Consider the following 21,237-nt stretch of genomic DNA (forward strand, 5'->3'; position numbering starts at 1 on the left):
CCCTGGAGCACATTGGTTCGAGCTCATATTCCCTCTCCACAATTTACTACATTTCTGGTTTTGAGCAAATTACTTAACCTCTGTATGCCTCAATTATCTCCCTGTTTCTAAAGATTTAAAGAAAGCATGTAAAATGCTTGGAAAAATGCCTGACATGTATTTTATAATCAATATAGATATATTATAACTTAGCTATTATTGTTCCTCTTGTACATGCTTAAAGTATTTACCTATTTATTTGGAAGTTAATTATTTTGTGTATGAAATCAATAGCTTTCATAATCATTAATTATCATAATGCTTTACCCTTCTAATTTTTAAAAATGCATTTATAATTCAGTAGACATGGTAACATTTCAACATTTAAATCACATGAGAAGATTTCCCTCCCAGTTACATAGAAAATGATTTTTTATATTTGAAAATTAGTGTTTAGATAAGGTGGATGAGTCCAAACACCTAAGTGATTTGTATTAATGATCTTGTTAGTCTGAATGGAGATGGAGGACTGTAACCTGTATGATCATGTCACTTTTGAAGCGTTGAAGTTCAAGGCCGTTAGAAATTACTCTGAAGTAAGTATTCAGCTATTGTGTCCTCCTTGAGTAAGTTCATATTCATCTGAATAAAAACTGGAATGAAGGCCAAACTTCAGCACATCTCTGCTGTGTTCTTGGTACTGTTTTCAAGAACCATGTTATATAAGTTCTATCATTTCATTCTCATCAGCTTGTTTGAAAGGCATGCAACTCCATCATTCTCCATGACACCCAGTGTTTGGCTGTCAAGGTCCAAATGCAGGGCCCAGGCATTAAGCTCAGCAGTTAAGATACCTGCAGCTCATACCCTCACCAGTGTCAGCTGGAATTGAGAATGGGCTGGGCCTGGCCAGGCTACAGCACCTACTGGCAAATGCCAAGGTGAGGAAGCCTGTGCCAGACTGGGTCACAGCACCCAACCAGCACGTGTGAAACACAGGAGGTGGTGGGGATGGCCCCAGTTGGAAGGCAGTGGCGAACTCTCACTAGTGAGCATGAGAGCTGGGTGGGGGCAGACCAGGCAGAGCAGGACCACAACATCTGATGGCCTACATGTGAACTGGATCAGGGAAAAGCTTCTGGAAAAGCCTCTGCATAAGCCAAAGTGGATGGAGTGGATCAAGCTTTGCCTCAGCATCAGCTGGCAGATGCTGACACGGTGGCAGGGGGAGGGCAAATTCTGTCAGGCACAGGCATGGCTGGACAGATGGTGGCACCCAATGGCACCAGTGTGGAGTGGTTAGTGGGGCTGGTTGGGATGAACTGGACTTCAGTGCCCATTGACATGTACAAAGAGCCGAATGGGATATGCAACAGACAGGACAGTCAGCTGTACATACTGGCAAACACAGAGGCCAGGACAGGGTGGGCCTGGTGGGGGGTTTTGTGGGTTGCTCCGAGTAGACTGCAGCTCCCACTGGTTTGTGTGAAGGCCGAGTATGTGGCGGGCAGGATCAGGCCGGACTCCGACACCCACTGGTTTGTGTAAAACATGGAGCTAGAGGCAGAACTGACTCAGCAATTGCAGCTGCCAGTGTGCGCGTGGGCTGGTTTGGGTGCCTTACCCTGTACTGGTGCACACACACAAGAATCAGGTCTGGGATGGTCTCAGATGAGGTTTCTCTGGCGATTCCCTGCCAGCTGAACTGCTGGACTCAGAACCCCAATCATGGAGAGAATTGCAGGTTCTATGGTCTGACTGGAATGCGCGTGTGTCAGAGCTGGGCCTCCTCAGCAGCTCAGATGGAGCAGTGGAACAGTATTTCCAAATGCACATGGAGGATATGGCAGTACATTGGAGTCTCCAGAGGACACCTGGTACCATGGCAGGGGACAGAACAAATTGATCAACTACTCCAACCAAGTGCTGACAGTGAATATCTGGACATATGGAGACTCTAAGGTGGACCATAGCAGCCGGTGGATTCTGGCGAGATTTCATCACAATTGGAGTGGTAGGATCAATAGCAATTCAGGATTGTTGAACTATCAAAACCTCTTGAAAGCTTCTTGCTGTTGTAAATTTCTGTTTTTCTTCCTGTTGGTTTGTATTGTGGCTTTTCATTTAAGGGGGTGTATGGTAACTGTGCACTGCAGACTGTCATATCCAGATGTAAGGATACAATGCATTAGGCGTCTCTACTTCCAGATCAAAGATGGTCTCCCAATGAAACTTTTTACTCTATCTTGACAATAGGATGCTGGACTCTCTGCCATTGTCCATTCCTGCAATGATGGACATATGACTGTTTATGAAGAACTGTACTGTATTGGTAATAGAGGAGAATTCAGTGAGGGAGGAGGAGATTGGGAAGGGGATAAGGGAAATCCCAGGGCCTGTGGAACAGTATCATAAAATGATAATAAAATAATAGTAATAAAGAAAAAAGATAACTGCATCTCATACCTGAAAGCCTGGGTTCAGTTCATGGCTCTGAGTCCAGACTCCAGCTTCCTGTTATTGCCAGCCCTGAGAGGCAGCACTGAGGCTTCAGGACATCAAGTGCCCGGCTCTGCCGAATCTAGCTCTTTTCTGGCCATCACAGGAATTTGAGGATGAAACCAGCAGATGAGAGTAATGTGTGTCCATCTGTGAGTCTCAAGTGAAGACAATAATAAATAGTTACAGAAACTAGAGTCCAGTTTTTTTCCTCAGCAAGCTCGGGGAGCCCTCCCTCCTGCGTCCTGTCCAGCCTTGGATGAGGACTCTGCGTGCCTTAGTTCGCATACATCATGAGAGGCTGTGTTCCTCTCTAATGTTGTAGACAAAATGACTTGAGTTGAGAGTGGTTTTTATAAGGGCACGGAACTGGTCAGTTTAATGGATGAGATTTGTCTGCTAGCTTGCTTTCTAAGAAGGAAAGAGTATGCTGATTTTTTGCAGTCTACTTTGATAACATTGTCCTTTTTTAAGGATTTTTTTTAAGATTTATTTATTTTTTATAGGAAAGGCAGATATACAGAGAGGAGGAGAGACAGAGAGGAAGATCCTCCGTCCGATGATTCACTCCCCAAATGAACGCAACCCCTGGAGCTGAGCCAATCCGAAGCTAGGAGCCAGGAGCTCCTCCAGGTCTCCCACACGGGTGCAGGGTCCCAAGGCTTTGGGCCGTCCTCGACTGCTTTCCCAGGCCACAAGCAGGGAGTTGGATGGGAAGCAGGGCCGCTGGGATTAGAACCGGCGTCCATATGAGATCCTGGCGGGTTCAAGGCGAGGACTTTAACCACTACGCTATCGCGCTGGGCCCAGATTTATTTATTTATTTGCAAAATCAGATATTCAGAAAGGAGGAGAGACAGAGTGGAATATTTTCCATCTGTGGATCCACTCCCCAAGTGGCTGCAATGGCTAGAGCTGAGTCGATCCTAAGCCAGGAGCCAGAAGCCTCTTCTGGGTGTCCCACACGGTTCAGGGTCCAAAGCTTAAGGCCATCCGCAACTGCTTTCTCACGTCACAGGCAGATAGCTGGATGAGAAGCAGGGCCACCGGGATTAAAACTGGCACCCATATGGGATTTCTGTACATGCAAGGCAAGGACCTTAGCCACTGAGCTACTGCGCCGGGCCCTTCTTTGGTAATATTTTAATGAGTTTATAGTGCTTCCTTTTTGCTCCATGCCAGGAGCTTCACCAGAACTCCCAAACATGTGGTATTGAGGTTTTTACATATTTAAAAATGTATTCATGCTAAAATTATACCCAACAGTTTGCAATAATATAAGTAACTTGGTGTAGAGGCAAAGAGAAGTGACTTTTAGGAGTCTGAGCTGCACCAATTGTCCTTTGGCTAATGCAAAGTGCTTTTTCATTTTCATTTGTGAAGGGTTTAGCAATGACTAATCCAACAGATTCCTCATGTTCCAGACTGTTTCTGCCCTTCGTAGACTTAATAGTAGGTCATTAGCTTAATGTTCAGGCCGGTTTAATTTCCTCCTCTGAAAACCTTGTTACGCTTTGACATTTCCTTCTCTCCTCTGGTCAGTGTGAGCTGGGTCCTGGTCTCAGCCAGGCTAATGCAATGCCTTTCACTGTCCTCTTCGGGCATGCAGGGAGCTGTCCATCAGGAATCTCCAGAGAACTCTTGGATTTTTTTTTTTTTTGAGAACTAGGTTTTATGACTGGATAAAAAGGTGGGCTTGACATCTTGGTGAGCACACTAGCAAGAGTTTGTTGAGCCACAAAAGGCAAAGATGATGCAGTTTTTAAATACTTAAGCATGCTCTGTGCTTTATATTAAAGCTGTTCAGTTTCTTCTTCTTTTAAGACTTATTGATGTTGGGCCAGGCGCGGTGGCCTGGCGGCTAAGGTCCTCACGTTGAATGCGCCAGGATCCCATATGGACACTGGTTCTGATCCCAGCAGCCCTGCTTCCCATCCAGCTCCCTGCTTGTGGCCTGGGAAAGCAGTCCAGGACAGCCCAAAGCTTTGGGACTCTGCACCCGCATGGGAGACCTAGGGAAAGTTCCTGGCTCCTGGCATCGGATCACGGGATCACTGTTGCGGCCACTTGGGGAGTGAATCATCGGACGGAAGATCTTCCTCTCTGTCTCTGCTCCTCTCTGTATATCTGACTTTGTAATAAACATAAATAAATCTTTTTTTAAAAAGACTCATTGATGTTATTTGAAAAAAAAAAAATTTACAGTGAGAAGTCCTCCATCCACTGGTTCACTCCTCAAATGGCCATTATGGCCAGAGTTGAGCAAATCTGATCCAAAGCCAGGAATCAATAGCTTCTTTCTTAGCATCCCACATGGGTGCAGGAGCTCAAAGATTTGACCATTCTCCACTGCTTTCCCAGGTCATAAGCAATGAGCTGGATTGGAAGTACAGCAGCCAAGAGACAAACTGGCACCCATATGGGATACTTGCACCACAAGTACAAGATATGCTATACCACCAGCCCCTGTTTAGTGTATTCTTAAAGCAGATCATGCTTTGTCTAGTAGACTGTCGCTGGCTATACATGTGGGAAAAAAACAGTTTCTGAATCAAAAGTAATTTGGGAGAAAAAATTAAGCAAAAGCTTATATTGTGATAGCTTATGTTATTCTGAGATTTCGAACAACAGGAACTGTTTCTAAAGATGTTGCTCTGTTAAAAATTTGACATATGGAACATTAATCAGTCTTTTAAGAATGTTCTAAATAGTCTGTCACTACTCCGTTGTTACAGTTCTGCTTCATTAACATCCTCAGGCAGTCAAGAGGTTGTGTTTGTTTTCTTCTGTGTGTATTTTACTTATAAATTCTAAAGGACACACCTACTGTTTTCCGCTCGGTCACTGTGGCAGCTTATCTAGATGACATGCGCTGTAATCCAGTTCATTCTCAGGAAGCCTTCTAAGGAGAGGCCACGCTTCTGTTCTAAATGCAACTCCCAGAATTTCTTTCCTTTCCCATGAGCCTCTTCAAATACATTTTTATCTCAAATGCTGTCTCAAAGCTCCTTTTGAAAGTTGATAGACGGGACCTGGCGGTGTGGCCTGGCGGCTAAAGTCCTCACCTCGAACGCCCCAGGATCCCATATCGGCGCCGGTTCTAGCCCCACAGCTCCACTTCCCATCCAGCTCCCTGTTTGTGGCCTGGGAAAGCAGTCGAGGATGGCCCAAAGCCTTGGGGCTATGCACCTGTATGGGAGACCTGGAGGAAGTTCCTAGCTCCTGGCTTCAGATTGGCATAGCATGGGCCGTTGCGGTCACTTGGGGAGTGAATCATCAGATGGAAGAACTTTCTCTCTTTCTCTTCTCTCTGTATATCTGAGTTTCCAATAAAAATAAATAAATCTTTCAAAAAAAAGTTGATAGACAGTCCTAAAGCTCCAGATTTTACAGTGACTTCTGCTTATATTTACATTCAGTATTTGTGAGCATAGTAGATTGGCCAATTCTGTGACCTTTTATATAATTCTTTCTCGGATGAAAGTTTCAGATAAAATATGTATGACTAGGGGCTGGCATGTTGGCTTAACTGGCTAATCCTCCACCTCCAAGGACTGGCATCTCCTATGATGTCCTGGTTACTGCAGTTCCCATCCAGCTCCCTGCTTGTGGCCAGGGAAAGCAGCAGAGGATAGCCTCAAGCCTTACCCTGCACCTGCGTGGGAGACCCAGAAGAATTTCCTGGCTCTTGGCTCCAAATTGGCTAAGCTCCCGTTATTGTAGCCATCTGGAGAGAGTGAACCAGCAGATAGAAGGATCTTTCTGTGTCTCCTTCTCTCTATAAATTTTCCTTTCCAATAAAAATAAATATATATTTTTAAAAATATGTATAACCAAGCTACAAACTTCTGTCTGAAGGAATGAATAGGTCCAATTTTATCACTTGTAGTTTTTAAAATGTCCACTTATGTTTTAGTCAGCTCAGTATGTTTATGAATAATGATTAAAAATTCCATTTAGCTGTGCTGTGAATAATTAAATTGACAATTGCATTTTTCTTGGGTGTTTAGCAGAGATGGCCTAAAGCAGCTATTGTCTCTACATCGGAGGGCTGTGAACTATGCTTGTTATTAGTTTCATAGTTCGTAGATGGGTTGGGAATGTATTCAAGAGAATGGAATGTAACGTACATAACTCCTAAGAACGATTCAGGTGACACTGAGCCTGTTTCCTTCTCTCCTGCTGACAGTATCTGCTGGCTGGGCTCTGCAAGGGCTCGGGTAGCAGGAAGAGGTTGTGCAATTGATTACAGAGCTTCTCCTGGGCCTCCTTGACACGTGGTTCTACCTCTTTGCCATGCTTCTGTTCCTCCTTGTGTTTTTACTGGCCTAGTATTACAAAAAAAAAAATGCAGTTAACATATTGAAGGAAGACAAGACAGGAAAGTAAATCCAGAGACATGTCATTGAGAGTAGAGAGGTCCAGTTTTGTGCACATTTTGTTCCTTGGTGGCAGTGAGGCCAGCTTTTCACATTGGGAGGAGGGTAAGTTTTGAGAAGGGGCACAAGAGCAGCAGGTGGCCTGCAAAAGGTGAACCTGGCTGAGGCATGTGCAAGAGAGCAGATAATGTGGGTGCGAAGGGGTGCTGACATTGTAGTGTGCTGGTGGCACTTTCTGTGGGGGCACCTGGAGTTCTGATTTTCCCCAGGAACTTTCGTCTTCCACACTTTATAGGGTTTCTCATGAGAGAAGACACATTCTCTTGGAGCCTTAGTACGTGTTAGTACTGACTGAGGCAGTAGGAGAATGGTGTAACCTGGTGATTGATGGCTGAGACATGAGATCCAATTTCAAAGGACAAATTAAAAATAATTTAAAAATAACCTTACCAGGAAGCAGAGGGCAGTGTTCATATCTTTGTTTTGGTTGTTGGAAAGAAATCATAGCACAACATTTGTGAACTAAGTTCATTTTGGGTTCTGCCAGTGTCAACTTACGAAATTGTGAATTAGGAAGTCAAATAGAGCAGGAAATATGAGTGTTGTCCATCTGCGCACTTGGCCACAGACTCACGTTTCCATGAAAGTCTTGTGTCTGAGTATGTGCATACACATACATGTCTGGACACATCATCCTGCATGCATTCTGGGTCACATTGTATGATGTAGTTAGTATGTTGAGTTGCAGTCAAAAGTGTTTGAGAAGGACTGATCTTGGAGCATTACATTCAGAGCTTGAAGTTGAATACTTCAAAATGTCCCTGGCTCAATCACTTTTCCTGTGCTGCCTTGGTGAATTCACTCTGCTGTTCCTTCAGGTCTTTATTGTGGTGAAGATTTAGTGATATCAGTTGCACAGTGTATTGGCCCAATTACCAGGTGGCACATTTTATCCCACGACCTTTTCTCCCGTTTAAGATCTGCCAGTATTACATGGTGCTTCCGTGGGCCAGGGTAAACCAGACCTTCTATAATTTCCCCAGTTCTTTTCTGCACTCAGTGGTTTTTTTGGCCACCATCATTTTGTCTTTTCTTTTTAAAGTATTTATTCATTTGAAAGGTAGAGTTACAGAAAGAAAGGGAAATATACATCTTATGATTCACTCCCCAAATGACTACCAAGATTGAGGTTAGCCAAAGAAGATGTCAGGAACCAGGAGCTCCATCTGTGTCTCCCACGGGGGTGGCAGGGCCAAGTACTTGGGCCAGGATCTGCTGCTGAAGCAGAGCAGGGCACCCGGGATTCATGGGGTACCAGCATCTTAGGCAGCAGGATAACCCTTTGAGCCTCAACCAGCTCCCATTGCATTATCAATGAATGTATTTCCCGCTCTTCTTTATCATTTTCCTCCACACAATTGTTTTGTATTCAAAGGTTCTTTACTGTACTTGAGTTTAAAAAAATTCAGAGATTTTCTTCCCAATCCTTTTTTAAAATTTGCCTACTTGTAATTTTTTAAAAAGATCTGTTTATTTATTTGAAAGACAGAATGACAGAGAGAGAGGATGAAACAGAAAAAAGAGATCTTCCATCTGCTGGTTCACTCCCCAAATGATCGCATCAACTGGGTCTGGACCATATCAAAGCCAAAAGCCATGAAATTCCATCTGAGTCTCCCATGGGAGTGGCAAGGGCTCAAGTATGTAGACTATCTTCTACAGCCTTCCCAAATGCATTAGCAGGGAACTTCATTAGAAATGCAACAACCCAGACCCCAATTAGCATCTTCATCTGGGACAGTGGTATCTGGGAAACAATTGTCTGTTAGAAGATTGTAGATCCTGTTTTGCACAGCTTATCTGCTACAAAGTTAAGCCAGTGTTATTCAGGGTAGACTGCTGGTCAGGGCTGAACCATACCTTCTTTGTTGCTAGTCCATGAATGCTATGAAAGTTGATGGCAAATCTACAGAAAATTTTCTTGAGTTGGGCTGAGTTGTTTTATATTTATTTTATCAAATGGTCCTGATCACACATTTGGAGCTTGCATTTTGCATGTCACTTGGTAGCAATTCATGTTTATTGTATTTTACACACATTTGATTTGAGATGCACTGGCGAACTTTAAATATAGTAATCCTTCATCACAGATTGTTTAGGAAGCATTGTTGTAGTAAGCTGAATTGTTATAACTGGTCATTTTTGGATATGTCAGAAGAAGCACAAATGGCCGTGTTAGCTAGAGTCAGGCTATGCATCAGCATTGATGAAACTTGTAAACTGTTTAAATAGGTTTTGGATTCTAAATCCACAAACTTAAGTTACGGTCATAGAGGAAAAAATGAAGGCAAACAGCCAAAGGGAGGGAAAGACTAATGATCTGTGTGCTTTTGAACAAAGCAAGATGCTGGAAAAATGAGTTTTATAATGGCTTGAACATTCACAAAATGCAATTCCTGAATTTTTCTGTCAGCTGAAGTATTGGGTGACGTACACTCTTCTTTCTTTCATCTTGCTGCATAATAGAATGCACTTTTTTGTTGTTGTTGATATGAAGTTTCTCAAGTGTAGGATGGTAATTCAGACAGTTTTCTCCGCTTTTGCAAATCTAGATTCTCTAGCACATCAATGCAAATGTTACCGATGGGCCAAGAAACAAGTAGCCAGTTCTGTGGTAGTCGTTATTGCTGTTTCCAACAATGGTGGAAACCAGTCACATCCTAAGAACTTGATTAAAGTAAATTTAATTCATCCAAAGATTGAGAATGTGAACATTGCATATTCTTGCAAGAAACTTTGTATTTTTAGAAAGTCAAAATAATGGTTCTTCAGAGCCGTTCAGGTCTCTGTCTGAGCCTTGTCTCTTCGTAAACTACCCTCCTCAAGTGGAGCCCATTTCTTTTTCCTACAAAGCTATGTTCTCTACCAATGTGCCAGTGACTTGAGGGTGTTTTTATTATCTGAACACAAATGAAACCTCTATGCCAACTTGAATTATGATTGCTTTTATTTACTTTCCCAGTTGGGGTGCTTTATTTGGGGGGGAGTTGAGGTATGAGAGTAACTACAAAGGGAGACCCAATTATTCTTTGAAAATGCCTTTCCTGCCAGTCAAAACATTGAAATAGAAAGTGAACATCGAAGTTCAACCATATAGGGATTTTTTACAGCAGACCCAATAATCTAATATTGAATGTGAATACTTTCTTTTTTTAAAATCATTTAAACATTAGTTGGTGGGCTAAGTTTCTTTTCATGCACATGGGTGATAAATTCAAATCACTGAAGAACATCTCTTCCTTTCCCATACCAGTCCTTTAGACATAGTACTTTATACCACATCAGAGCTGGTAGACTGCTAACAAGAATGTTCCTGTTTGTGTCTCTACACTCATTGGAAGACTCAGCCCAGCACAGCCAGGACAACCTTGTGTGGGTGGAAAGGTCACGATGTATGTCTCAACGCCCCAAGCTAAGTCTTGGTGACCACACTGAATAGATGCCTTCCCCCACAACCACAACAGATTGAATCCAAGATTTTGTAATGTGCCAATACTAGTGTTCTTATATCAGACAAAAAGCAAATTTGAAAATTACCATCTACCTGTATTAGAACAATACTGAGATCATTGTAAGGTAGATGGAAGGAAATGACAGAGGGCAAAGACTGGCTTGCTATTCATAGAACACATGCTGCATCGGAAGTGGGCGAGGTCAGAGCAGTCCTGATGGTAATCCCCGTCATTGGCTGGACTGTTTTCTCCAATACCTTCACGTGTTTATGAAATCTGCATCCCATAGTAGAGTGCCCAGGTTTCATACATGGGTCTTGCTTCTGACTCCAGAGTCCTGCCCTGATGGCCTCTGGGAGACGGCTGTGATGGCCACCCGTAAAGTAGATTAGGCTTGCTCCATCTTTGGTCCCAGATCAGGATGCTGTACGCATTAGGCGAGTAAACCAAAAGGTATCTGCCTGTCTGCTTCTCAAATAAATAAAGCATTTATGAAAGCCCTTAAAATAAAAACCAAAAAAAACAATGCAGCTCTATAGTCAAAGCTGTAACAAAAACAGTGACAACCCTAACAAAAACCTGACTCTTTCAGTCCTGTCTGGCACAGCATCCCAGGGAGCCTCACATCACCCTAAACCCTAGGGCTCCAGCTCTTTCCCTCTGTAGAACTCCTTGGTTCATTTCCTTTCTGCTACCCTTGAAATATGGTGCATGGTTTGTCTTCTTCATCAGTCATTTTGGCTTTTTCATTTTAAACCGAGAAGAAGGGCTTAGCAGTGCCCAAGTTTCTTACCTGTTTTGTAGTTACCCATGGAGCTTAACTGAGTGGAAGAACAAATTGGCTCTTGAAACACTACCCTTGTTGCCACTCCTTGCACTAAAGAAGGCACTTTGGTAGGTTGTTCAGCTTTGTTTAAAGGCCATCACATGTTGATAAAAGCTTCAAGAGGAAAGTTTCCTTTGATCACTTTGTAAAATTAATGTACTGCAAAACATTTCACGTAAGTCAAAGTGACTTCTGTGTGACTGGGATGGCAGTGCTCCCTCTGCTAATCCTGTTCGAGCTGATCTGCATTACAAAAGCACGCTTCTGCAAACAGACTATTGTGACTCACACAGGGATAAAAGGAGAAGAAAGGATTACAAAAATTAGGAACATTGGAGTATTTGTAATATGGATATCATCTGAATTTCACCTTGACCTCAACATAAGAATTTCTGTGTACTTTAGACAGCTCAGAAAACTAACTGGAAGAGCATTTTGGAGCAGAATACAGCATGGTAGATCAAGCAATGGAGGACTGGTAGGGAGCCAGGAAAATAATACTTTAGGAAACTCAAATGATTTCCTGAACAGTAATGGTAAGATGTTGTTCAGTTTATGATTGGTATCTACTGGGCTTCATTTAGTCCTGCTTCACAGGTGTGGGTGCCCTCCATTTTAGTGACAGTAACAAAGTACATGAGGCTGGGTACTTAGTAAAGACCTCACAGTTTTGGAAATCCTTGTGCAAGACTCTGGGGAGGACCGCCTGATGGTAATGTTACAAGCAAGGCAGTGTGCACAACAGGAGAATGAGAGAGATGTTGTGTTCCGTTCTCACAGCACATTCTGTCAGAAACTGATCCGATGTCACAGACCTGAGGGTACCACCCTTCACTAGGCTCCATCTCATGAAAATTACACTGCCTCAGCATCGCTGCATTGGGAGCCAAGCTTCTAGCACAAGGACCGTTGGGGGACATAGTCTTTCCCAGTCCATAGCAATGGTCAACATATGGGTTTACCATCCTTTGCATATAGCCGTGATTGGTACTCATGGTTGCCCAAGTTCAACAGATGGAAACAAAGTGAGAAATAATATTCTTGGTGGTGTGGCAATACTGAAGCCTGTGGTGATCCAGAGGTAACCTTGCTCTCATGCAACAATGGAAGTAGCCATGATTGCACAGAACAGGGCCCCAGTGTGGGAAAATGCACTAAATCAGCTGAGACCTGAGCAAGAGAAAAAAAAGTCACAAACTCTTGGTCTGATCATCAATAGCCTGCTTTAGATTTGTGAGGAGGTCGGCCCAGCCTGCATGCTTGAAGACTTCTATACTTTGCTGAATCTAACAAAGGGTAGATTCTTGCAATGGTCTCCTGCCTCATGTGTCTGTCTGTGCCATGACTCTTACTTAAATCACATTTGGAGCTCTTCCTTATTATTGGAATGTATGTTCCATAGATAACCCTTCCCCTGTGACTTCGTTTTTATATTTTTTGGTGTCTAACATTCAGGGCTTGAAAAATTGCTCTGTTTTAAAACAGCTTCTATAATTTTTCCTGTAGTGTTGTGCAGTAGTTTTTTTTTTTTTTTAAGTTTGTTGGTTGTTTTTCCTATACAAATAGGCTCAAATGGCCTAGGAAGAAACATGGAGTTATTGGAGTGTGGAAGGATGAGTAATAGCTTGGAAATTCAGAGTCTCAAAGTTCTGATTTTGCTATTAACTCATCCTAAAACTTGAAGAAGTTGCTTTGTAATCTGTGATCTCATTACTATGCATTTTCAGTGGTATTTAGACCTGCTTACCTCAAATCAGGACACCGTGACAGTAGCAACCATTATACAAATGTATAGTAATATTGATCTCTCAACAGCTGGTTCATTTGTAAAGAAGATCAACATTTTTTTATTTGTCCCTTAGAGTAATTCTGTGGGAAAGGTGATTTTCTTGTTTTGCTATATAGGATTCACAGCATTCAAACAAAATAAAAATTCCATGTTTTTTTTTTTTTCAGGTACTCTGCTTATTTATAGGCATATGTGAATAAACGCTAAAATGACTGTATACACAAAAAATACCATCTTAGACATTGTCATTCACAGTAAGGGACATTTAAAAGGCAATTCCTACTGGGGGAAGAACTCGCTTGCCCAGTAGGAATTGGGAGTCCATCCTAACCTGGAACAACAATGCTTTCTACGTTTTTTTCAACTTAGGTAGACTTGGAACTTAGAGCTTTAATATATTTTCCCTCTCTGTTAACAAGAATTTGCAAAAGCCTATTGCCTCTTTTGTCTTTAAAACATTTTTGCTATTATCTTTTTCAATGTAGTGTTTACAATTTATGTAATTATTTCAGTTGAGGTTTCTGTTGACCTTAGCCATGACATGGCTCCAGGTGCCAGGTGAACTTAATCAGCTGTAAACCCTTCAGCATTTGGGGCTGTGTTAGTGCTCTGCCTGTGGAAATAGGAGGAGCTGGTTTGACAGTGGGTGGTCAACCTCCAGTGCATGCTCATTTACCCAGTTGTAAAACTGTCCCCACCTCCAAGAAAAATCAACTGTCATAGCTTTGGGCAAAAGCAATGGTGCCCAAAGCAAGACCCCAAGAAGTGTCAAGGTCCAATGAAGAGGTCTTGACAAGCTGGGTTGTATAACATCTAAACATAGTTGCTACCCAACAATGCTACTCTTATAGGATGTTGATGTGCCGTGGAGCCTTCTGGGAAGATGGGTGCCATCATTGTGCTAGCCAGTGTGGCAGCAACCAAGTGCCATGTGATCCTGAAGCTCATGGAACCTGGCTGGTGGGCTGCAGACTTGAATATCTGATCATGTGGAAATTTAATTAATTTCCACTTAAATAACCATAGGTGGCTAGTGACCGCCAATTTGATCTGGGGAGGTCTGTAAGTATTATGCTTCATTTCTGTTACTTAGAAAACTAATTACAAGTAACTTCTAGGAAATTCTTCATTCACTGACTCTGGAGCGAATTGGGTTGAGGGGTAAGGTGGGGGGAGTAGGAGGAAGTTTTGCATTGAAAGGAAGGCAGGGAATGAGAGCTGTAACTGTACCGATGTGGAATTACAGTGCTGGCCTATGCGAATGGTGGTGGCTCTTCAGGGAAGTGTTTCAGGGTGTGACTCTGTGCCTTTGTGTCCTCAGGTTCTTTCATGCTGGTGAACACATCTGGGAGACCTGAGGGGCAGATTGCCCACCTGCTTTTACCTCAGCTTAAAGAAAATGACACCCACTGCATCGATTTCCACTATTTTGTATCCAGCAAGAGTAATTCTGCACCCGGCCTACTCAATGTCTATGTGAAGGTCAATAACGGGCCCATGGGAAATCCTATCTGGAATGTATCAGGAGACCCAACACGCACATGGAACAGGGCAGAACTTGCCATTAGTACTTTCTGGCCTAATTTTTATCAGGTATGTGATGCCTTCTCATTTCATGATATGAAACATTGTCTAACTTCTAAAAATATGAATTCTTATGATATGGATATAACCAGAAAATTTGTAAGAATGTTTTTTGTATCAATGTGGGTAAAATCTATGCTTGCTAACAAAGAATGTTTTAAGACTTTGTGATGCTAGTAAAAAGTATAACTTAAATTTGCTTATGCAAGTTGTATATTGTTTTAAGAAAGAATAATAATAATAATAAAAAGCCGTAACTGCAGTAGGGCAAGGAGTGCTATCTTCAAGGGTATTTTTACTTTCCTTGTTCAGTAAACTGTCACCCAGAGAGATGGCCTGGGAGTAAAGGCAGATGCCGCTTCTCCTGGGAGTCAATGGTCGTTACGGATGAGTGCCACCTAAATGTCACCCTGTGAAGTACAGTTACCGTCTTCCACCCGCAGAAGCAATGGAAGAAAATACCAGAGTCTTCTTGGTTATGAAGGGCTGCCCAGGCCTCCTTTGCTGTTATCTTTGGGAGTCTGTTGAGACTCATTTGTTCACTTTGTGATCCCATGACATGAAGGGAGTGGCCTCGGGTGTTTAGGAAGTGGTACATAAGTCGTCTAAATCATGTGACACAGGAACCTCCTGTGTTGGGATCCCAGGTGGGAAATTCATGATAATGGACATGGTGTCTTTCTGAATAAAGACCATCAACTTCCAGATAGAAAGTACCATAAAGAGACTGTGGTCTTTTGCTTTACTCTTTGCTAGTTCTTTTGGCTCACCAAGGAGCCAACTTGCACGTGGATGTAAAATCATTTGTCATGTTTCATTGAGGTGGTTGTCTGGACTTAGGGTAGGAATATCTGGGTATTTCAACTGCTGGTTTTCTTCAGGATGGTCCTGGACGGTGTCCTTAATCTGTTCTGCAGGTTTGGTGTTTATCAAATATGATCTGTCAATCCCAGTCCTTCTGCCACTGAATGGATAATGGGAATAAATGATCTGTAGATTCCATGCTTGATTTATCTCTGTACCCCAGTGCCTACGATGATTTCTGATGTTTCATCAGTAGTAAATTATTGACATTTCATGAATAATGAGTAAATATTTTTGAGTGGTAGTGAGGAGGTAGTGGAAGCTCCAGTGGTATATGCATTAATTGTTAAAAATCTATTTAGAGTGTGCTTGGCAGTAAATTTTTAAAATATTAGAATTGTACGTGTATCTACATTTGGCAATTAACTGTTAGAAATTTATCCTAAAATTTTGAAAAGTGCTTGCAGATAATTAAGTACAATGATATTCATAACAACTTATCTTCTAACAATGAAAAAGCAAAAAACAACATTATTTCCAACAATACAGGATACATTAATTATATCTCTCACTACAAAAATTGTTTTGCAACCATTATGAATAATGCTGTGGAAGATCACTTAAGTTTATATTGTTGAGTGGATAGATGGATATAAAATAGAGTATTAATTCAAAATATATAATAAAGAATAAAATCTATTCTGAAGCAAATACATTTAAAGATATCTCCCTATCAAGTTGGATAACAAGGGATTGAATTTTTTTTTCATTCTGCGATCTGTCACATTCTAAATTCACCCCAGTATACAGGTGCTGTTTTTATTTATGAAACAATTAGATTTAAAATGAGCATTTTTTTTCTCAAAAGAAAATATCCTATTCAATGAATATCTTCTTTTTCTATAAATGTATTGATACCCAGTCAGGACTATATTTATAAATTTAGCCCATAGGGAAAAGCTTCCTGTTTTTACAAGTTAAAGGATCGAGCTGGGATCCGGGTGTTACCAAGGTAGCCTGGAGAAGGTCTTTTTGTCTGGCACAGGCTGAGAACCTGAATGGGATGTAAAGGCTCCTTCTAGAAGAGCCCTGGAACATTCTCATTGCCTTTTGGACCCTGCCGTGGGTTCCCCAGTTCCTGGCATCTGCTGGTTGGGGACCATGAGTAGAAAGTTGTCCCTCATCCTTGCGCCAATGTCCTTCTCTTTGGCCTTTGCAGTATCCAGCCTCAGCCTCCAGACTGAGTTCTCCTGTGAGCCTTCCTGGTCTCCGGAGCCTCAGCATGCAGGTTGTCATGACAATGGCTGCGTTCCAGATCTGGGTTTTCTACTCTCCTTTACATACTTAGCTCAGAGAGTCCAGTGTGTGAAAGGGTGCTTTGACTTATAAACACTCTGGGGAGACCAGGCTTAACTAAAGGAATTACCAAGCCACATCCAGGGTGGGATAGTCCGCTGGACCTGGGCAGGTTCATTTTTAATGAATTCTTGCTTGACTTTGGATAAAATCTTTTACCTTCCCAATTAAGAATGCCTTATCCTGACCCTTTGGCCCCTGTACTTGCCATTGTAATCTCAGGTATGTCACAAGTACTGTGTAATTTGTCAAGTTAAAGTAGATCTTTATCCTTGTAGCTTTGGGTTCTCCATAAAATGTGTGCCGTCATTGTCTTATACCATAGAGCTAGTAGCTTAAGCAATAGGCTTTATTGCTCACACATTTGGAGTCAGGAGGTCTGAGGGCAGGGCACCAGCATGGACAGCTGGATGGAAGCTCTTGCCTTGGTTTACAGATGCCTGTCTTGCTGCTGTGTCCTCACATGACAAGGGAAGTTGGAAAAGTAAACTGTCACTAGCCTTTGCATACTGGAATGCTGATCCCATTGGGAGGGCCGCACCCTGGTGAGGTCCAAGGACCTTCCCAAAGCCCCATCTCCTAATACTGGGATTTCAACACACTGGGAGGTATGGAGTGGAGGGGTGGTGGGAAGGATTCAACATGAATTTTGAAGGGATACAAACTTTCAGTTCAAAGCAATGATTGACTCAGGAGGAATAGCTTCATACTGTGAATTCAAAGGTGAAATTGTAGATTTTTTAATTACAATGTTGGTGAGTTTTTAAGAACCTGTTATCAACAATCATGAAGGGTACAGAAGCACTAAAAACTCCCCCTGGTTCATTCAGTTCCTGAGCACCCCAACCAAGCATTGGGCTTTAAAGGTTAGAATACATGCTGAAGGTGTTAGTTCCCTCTTTCTGATGGGAAGTGAACTTGTTGAAGTCACTACTCTCTTTGCAACATGCACTGAGGGCAAATGGTAGGATATAGATGACACTGGGGAAATGAAAGAACAAATTCCTGAGGCTAGGCCCCAACAGCACCACCACAGAAGACCTGAATCTTCTTCCTTGTCCTAGCAGAACAAGGGAAAAAAATGTATCAACAGGTATGAACTAAGAAGAAAGCACCTACCAAGTGCTGTGTCCACCCCAACTTAGGTCAACCTCATACAAACCTCATACAAACGATACAGCATAACCTGTCAGCTGAAACCCGGAGAGGGCTTCCCCAGCCCAGCACAAGGTCTCCTGAGGGGAATCCTGCCAGAGCATAGCTACTTTTAGTCTAACTTTCTGCATTGATTTCTACTTAAAGACTTGTCTGCTGGCCCACAGATATGAACTGGTCTGCAAAACATGCAAGTTTTTCTGTTACTATACGTGCATGAATGTCTGTGTGTGATTTTTGTTTGAAGGTGGTACGTAAAAATTAACATCCAATTGATGCATTGTTAAAAAACAGATATGCTGTACCTGAGACTGACGTTGAAGAAAAGAGGATAGAATAGATCATGTGGTTTCCCTAAGAGACTCTGTCTTGGAATACATGAGTCAATGTCCACAAGAGAGCACTCCTGAATTACTGTGATGCCTGCAAGAGACATAATAAATATCTTAAAAAAAGAGTTTTGTGTATACTTGAAATACTAGCATATTAAAATGTTAATTTCTTCAAAGGTAGCTTTCCTATTAGATAGTGGTTGTCACTTGACATAAGTTGAATAAATTAAATCTTTCAAAGTGTTTTGTATTGTTACAGTTTGTATCATAATATGAGTATTGCACATTTCCTATTCGTTGTCTGAGAATGATCCACATTATAACATAACTAAAGATGACACACTTTGACATAGACAGAATAGGATTTGAATATCATTACTTCCTTATTTGTAAGTTTGGGCAACAGGGGATGGTTGTAGCATAGCTGGTTAAGCCACTATTTGTAATGCCTACATCACATGTGAGTGCTAGTTGGAGTCTTGGCTACTCCACTTCTATTCCCACTCCCTGCTGATGTGCCTGGGAAAGCAGTTGAAGATAACCTAAGTACCTGAGTCACTGCTATCCAAGTCGGTGACTAGAATGGAATCCTGGGCTCTTGGTTTGAGTCCGGCCAAGACCTGGGTGTTGTTTCCATTTGAGGAGTAGTGAGCAAATAGAAGACCAATCTCTCTCTCTCCCCTCTCTCTCTCCTTTTTCTCTCTCTCTCTCTCTTTCTCTCTCTCACATCTCTTATTTTTTCTTTTTCTCTCTCTAATCTTACCTCTCTCTCTGTTCTGTATTCTGTGCCTTTCAAATAAATAAATCTTACTAGAAAGAAGAAGCGGCTTGGGTAACTGTTTATAACTTTATGAACCTCATTTTCCTAATTACAGACCTGGATATAATGACTGTGCAGGATTAGAGATGCAACAAAAACTCACCTGTGACATGAGAGCCTCCGATGGTAGCACTTGGCTGAGCCACCTTTAAGATTTGTGAAAGACAATGAAAATGGGAATTGATAATAGTTGAGAGGTTTTTGCCTGCTAAGCCACTTCCTAAATGTGTTGAGTGGGATGTTCTTGAAAAAGCGTTTGAAGAAGAATCCCTGGAGAAAAAGCAGTGAACCAAGTTGCTTCCCATTGGGAGGTTCCCAAACTGCTGTACTCAAGGATTGGGAGGCGAGGTGCCACGGGGTCCAAGGAGGTCCCCCTCTCTGGCTTCATATTCAGAACAAAGTTCTCTGCATTTGACGATGATGCTGTGTTGTCCGTTGTGTTCCTTTGGGAGTTCTGAGCGTTTGTTAGAGTTTGTTTCTTAGTTGACTTGGACCACACAATCTGGGGGACTTTTTTCATTCTGATTGGGGTCATGAACAGGGTAAGTTTTCAATCAAATTAGACACAACTTCTCATAAAACCTTCATGCTCATCTCTTATTTTCATAATGGTTCCCCTAAAGTGCCTGCTTCCCAAGCACATCTGGGGTGTTGGAACAATCCTTAGTGGAGGAAACCATTCTTGCACACAGTCACTGTAGCCGGCATTTACTATTTATGGTGTATGGTGGAATAATATTCTACTGGTACAAATCATTATAGTAACCTGCACGGAATACAGCTAATTGCAGGTTAATTACTGTGCATTAAAGCATAAATTGTCAAGTATTTGATGATTAACACATATTTAATAACTTAATTAGTGTTTGTTGTAATTGCTGCTACTTAGATGTGCCCTTCTGGGGCTCAGCAGCCTCAGGGAAGCCTGGGCCCCCTGCCTTCCTTGAGCACCTGCTGCCATGGATTAAGATCTTGACTTCCTGCCACTGGAAGACTAGCAATTTCCTCTCACATTTCACCATCTTGCTTTCTGACATTCATTTTTAAAAAAATAAGATCCCAGCTTTTGTTGTGCAATCACCCTTCTCTTTCTTGTCCCCACCCATATCAGAACAGAGGCTACCAATCAGCTCCTCTGTTCATGCATGGGCCCATAAAAACCTCTGGCTCTTCACCTGCACAACTTTTCTCCTGCCTCGCATAGACAGTGGTCTTGTGTTCACTGGAAAGCTAGGAAGGAAAGCAAGGCTATCCAGTAGAAATGGTTGCTGTGAAAAGAGAAAAATGCATGTAGGTACCCCTGGATGAGTCTTTTTCTCGGCCTCTGTAAAGGGCAGACACTGAGCAGAAGGCATGTGAGGATGAAGCCAGCAGACAGGAAAGTCTCCTGGCTCAAAGGAGCCTCCTTGTGAAAATGATTTCCTTAGACAAGCTGAAGGCTTCCCTGGGGTGTGTCGGGGAGGGGGACTCTTATGGGCTGACATCTCTCCTACCTGAGGAGTTGAGGGAATAGGAATGACTTGATCTTATCTATCTCTTCACAATTAGTGCCACTGTTATTCTCCACACAGCTGCTGGGCTTCTTGGCTTTGTTTGCCTTAGCCCACTGGAAAGCTGTGTAAAATCACAGCTGAGTGACAGCAGACCGGCCTACTGCTTGGAGATAATGTGAACTAAATAATTTTTCCCAAATTGTGTTCCATAAATCCAAGGAGTGTTGGGAGGCATGATTTGGCCAAACAGGAAGATGTGCTGATAAAATCGAACTGCTGGCCATTTGGGTCCTCAAAAGGTATCGGTGTCTCCAAGAGGAACACACACAGGATAGAGGTGCCCGCTGGAGTGTTGGCGAAGCATCTTTTGAGTCTACTGTTCTCTTATGTGCACTTGGGGAATACATATCCTGTAACAGGTGAGAGACAGAACATGTGCTGGCTGCGTCAATCCTCCACTGTACTCTTTCTTCAAGTGCAAAGCAACTGAATAGCTACTTTCTGCATATAGGATTACATGTGGAATTTCATGTGTCAGTGACATGTAAGTCGCCTAGTAGGAAGGCTTGTCTAAGCTGTTGTCCTTGCCCTCAGCAGTTTATGCTTAAAATCATAGTAGTAAAATTTGAGAAGCCAGTAAGTTGTGGGAGCAGCATGATGGTATCGCAAGTTAATCCTCTGCCTGCAGAGCCAGCATCCCACGTGGGTG

The 21,237-nt window shown here is 42.4% G+C and overlaps 1 protein-coding gene across 4 annotated transcripts in view; it reads left to right on the forward strand.

The window, feature by feature from the left end:
• Positions 1 to 21,237, forward strand: part of PTPRM (protein tyrosine phosphatase receptor type M) — a 787,515-nt gene that overhangs the window by 282,802 nt on the left and 483,476 nt on the right. For all 4 annotated transcript variants that reach the window (XM_058676819.1, XM_058676821.1, XM_058676820.1 and 1 more), the window contains exon 3: positions 14,306 to 14,577. In XM_058676819.1, the coding sequence (XP_058532802.1) occupies positions 14,306 to 14,577 (272 nt within the window). The remainder of the gene's footprint in view (positions 1 to 14,305; positions 14,578 to 21,237) is intronic.

This window comes from Ochotona princeps, chromosome 18 (genome assembly GCF_030435755.1).
Source record: "Ochotona princeps isolate mOchPri1 chromosome 18, mOchPri1.hap1, whole genome shotgun sequence".
NCBI lineage: Eukaryota > Metazoa > Chordata > Mammalia > Lagomorpha > Ochotonidae > Ochotona > Ochotona princeps.